The 3,254-nt window shown below is 53.5% G+C and overlaps 1 protein-coding gene and 1 non-coding gene across 2 annotated transcripts in view; both read right to left on the bottom strand.

The window, feature by feature from the left end:
- Positions 1-488, bottom strand: part of LOC144241881 (uncharacterized) — a 16,844-nt gene extending 16,356 nt beyond the window's left edge. Inside the window, exon 1 of the mRNA XM_077776537.1 lies at positions 179-488. Within this exon, the coding sequence (XP_077632663.1) occupies positions 179-416 (238 nt within the window). The 5' untranslated portion in view covers positions 417-488. The remainder of the gene's footprint in view (positions 1-178) is intronic.
- An 830-nt stretch (positions 489-1,318) lies between these two features.
- On the bottom strand, positions 1,319-1,424 carry LOC144241897 (U6 spliceosomal RNA). Its single transcript, XR_013338231.1, has one exon. It is a non-coding gene; the product is annotated as a U6 spliceosomal RNA (small nuclear RNA).
- Positions 1,425-3,254: the final 1,830 nt, after the last annotated feature.

Genomic DNA, 3,254 nt, shown 5'->3' with positions numbered 1-3,254 from the left:
CCCGTGACAGCCGCTGCGGGGCAGGTAATGACCTGGAGCAGGCCAGCCCTGCTCCCTCCAGGCCCTGCCAGTGACACGTAGGAGGGTGGTGAGCAGGACGTAGGGAATGAAGGGCAGAGTAAGTGAGCAAAAGATGAAGAAGCACACCTCCTGCCACATTCAAGGACGACACCCATACCTTTGGAAGTTTCTGTCAGATGAATGACATCTTCGGGTTCTTTATTTCTGTGCCTCCTGTGCCATCCTCCCAGAAAGTTCAGAAACCCCCCTCTCAGACGGGAAGAGTGGCCTCTGGGCTGTTTCCCGTGTGCCTGAGCCTCATCGAGCAGGATTCGTTCATGCTCACTGCCAGCCGCTTCTCTTCTGAGCAAGGGTTTCTTCCTGCCCGAGCTGTCCTTCCTTCTGAATAGATTCATCTCACTGCCCTTGAGCCTGGCAGTGGCCCGGCCCCACAGACTCCCTCTCAGCCTTCTGAGTCACCAGGAGCTTTACTCTCTCTTCCAAACAAAAGAAACAAAGGAGGAAGTTGCTGACTGCCAGGGAAATTTCCTCTGCGTTTAAAAATATGCTTGTTCGTGTTTTTTAGGAGTCCCCAGATTTCACTGACCAGGACAAAGATGGAGGTGGTCGTCTCCCTGTTTAGTCCAGGAATGCTTCCCTGACTTCTTGGGTCAACCCCAGGTCAGAGCGAAGTCACTAAGTTAGGCAGAGCACGTGAAGCCTGTGGTCACAGTGGACCACCATCACCACCACTACCACACTTCCACGCCATCGTTGCTGTCAAAAAGTGAGAATAAACTCTTGTTTGGATTTTTTTTTAATGTTTTATTTATTTTTGAGAGAGAGAGAGACAGCATGAACAGGGGAGGGTCAGAGAGAGAGGGAGACACAGAATCTGAAACAGGCTCCAGGCTCTGAGCTGTCAGCGCAGAACCCGACGTGGGACTCAAACCCACAAACTGTGAGATCACTACCTGAGCTGAGATCAGGAGTTGGATGCTCAACTGACTGAGCCACCCAGGCGCCCACTTGTTAGGATTTTTAAAAAATCTGTCATTTGGGGCACCTGGGTGGCTCTGTCAGTTGAGCATACAACTCTTGGTTTCAGCTCAGGTGGTGATCTCACTGTTTGTGAATTCGAGCCCTGCTCCGGGCTCTGTGCTGACAGTGTGACTGCTTGGGACTCTCTCTCTCCCTCTCTCTGTGCCCCTCCCTCACTTGCTCTCTCTCTCTCTCTCTCAAAATAAATAAATAGCCTTGAAAAAAATCTGTCACTAAAGAAGAAATAATCATAGCTGTTTTTTTAAAAACGGGCTTTAAATGTACGGAACACTTCCCGAAGTTATGTGTCGTCCCTGCGCAGGGGCCCTGCTCATCTCCGTGTCTCTCCGGTGTTAGTACACGTGCTGCCGGAGCGAGAGCTCTTTTTTATTATTATTACGGTAAAACATAGACAACCTGAAATTTACCATTCTAACCACCTTTAAGCGTACAGGTCAGGGGTACGGAGTAACACCCTTCCAGTGAGGCCTACAATCGTCACCGCCATCCGTCTCCAGGACTGCTTTGGTCATTCCAAACGAAAACTGGCCCCGTTAAACGCGAACTTCCATGCCCCTGCCCTGGCGCCCAGCACCCACCACCCTCCCTGCTGTGTCTGCGACTGACCCCTCAAGGGACCTCACATTAGTGGGATCGTGCAGCGTTTGTCCCTCTGTGGCTGGCTCCACGTCCTCACGTTTCATCCTTGACTCAGCGGGTGTCAGAATAACGCTCCATCGTGTGCCTAGACCCTTTGTTTGTCCGCGCATCTACCCGTGGGCCCTTGGGTGGCCTCCACCTTTGGCTGCTGTGAACGATGGTGCCCTGGACATGCGTGTGCACGTGTCCGCTCAAGTCCCTGCTCTTGGTTCGTGGCTGTGGTTTCTCTTTCACCGACAAAGGCATTGTCACCGCTATGGGTCCAAAAGCCTCACGCGCCTTGGAAGTGCTCACTGCCCATTCAGGTGGGGGCGTCTGTGAGGAGCTGCTGCTCGCCCCCCAGGAGGCCTCACCAGGAGGCCTGACGTCGCCCAAACCCCGGAGCGGCCTCTGTCCAGTGTGGTGTGAGGCAGGGGCCCAGGGTCATCTTCCTCCACGGGCACAACCCGGTTTCCAGCTATGGTTACCAAACAGTGCCCTCTCCGTGCCCTGACGTGACAGGCCAGCTCTGCCTTCTGCATCCAACACGGAAACTTGGATCTGCGTCAACCCACACGGCAGCTTTACCCACCCGCCAGAGAGCCCTAGGACACGCTCAGGGTCTCCTACCTGGACCCCACACATCCCGTGGGGGTTTCCCGTCGTTACTGTGACAAATTACCATGAACTTGGTGGCCTAACCCATGAAAGTTGCAAGTTTTACTTCCTACTGTTCCAGACGTCAGAGATCTGACCCGGGGTCTCTGGGATGCGTTCCTTCCTCCCGCAGCTCTGGGTGGGGACCCATTTCCTGTACCCTCACCCTCCCCATGCTGCCTGCATATCTGCTGCTTCCTCTGGCCTGCAGATCCAGCAATGGCTGGCTCGCCCCTGCTCTCAGTTCTGCCTCACTCTTCCCCTGGTAGGGGCCCTGTGAGGAAATCAGGCCACTGGACAACCCAGGCTGGGCCCCGCTGTGAGGTCGGCTCATCCGCAACCTTATTTCTGTCTGCATCCTTAGTTCCCCTTTGCGGTGGAACCGGGTGCCATCACGTGGGCGTCGCTGGGGGGCGCTATTCTGTCTACCGCACACCCCCTTGGGAACAGCCTCCTCTCTCTCCTCAGCTTCAGGGGGTGACTTCCTGAAGCACTCAGCATCTCCACGCTCTAGTGGCCAAGGTCAGGCCACCAAAATGGCATGTTGATTATTTTACATTAAAGCTACTTGGGAAGCCTCTGGTGTAAGGTCACTGAGACCCTCCCGTGTCCCCAGAGAGCAGGAAGTCAATCTCCCACATAAAAGGTGCACTGTCGGTACTGAGAAGCAAAAAGACATCTTCATCACCAGAGACAGGAAATCCAGAGCCAAGAAGGCTGAATAAACAACCATGTTAACGTTTTGATAATCTCCTACCTTGGTCCAAATTGCACTTAGAATTCTTTACTAGTCAAAGCTCCCAGACGCTGAAAGTAGAACACTTTCACACTGCCGGTGGGAATGCAAACTGGTGCAGCCACTCTGAAAAAACAAAAAATTAAAAATAGAACTACCCTACGACCCAGCAATGACACTA

This window comes from Crocuta crocuta, unplaced genomic scaffold (genome assembly GCF_008692635.1).
Source record: "Crocuta crocuta isolate KB4526 unplaced genomic scaffold, BGI_CrCroc_1.0 scaffold8, whole genome shotgun sequence".
Taxonomy (NCBI): Eukaryota; Metazoa; Chordata; class Mammalia; order Carnivora; family Hyaenidae; genus Crocuta; species Crocuta crocuta.
The sequence above is the reverse complement of the archived record's forward strand: the minus strand, read 5'-3'. Positions and strand labels throughout refer to the sequence as shown.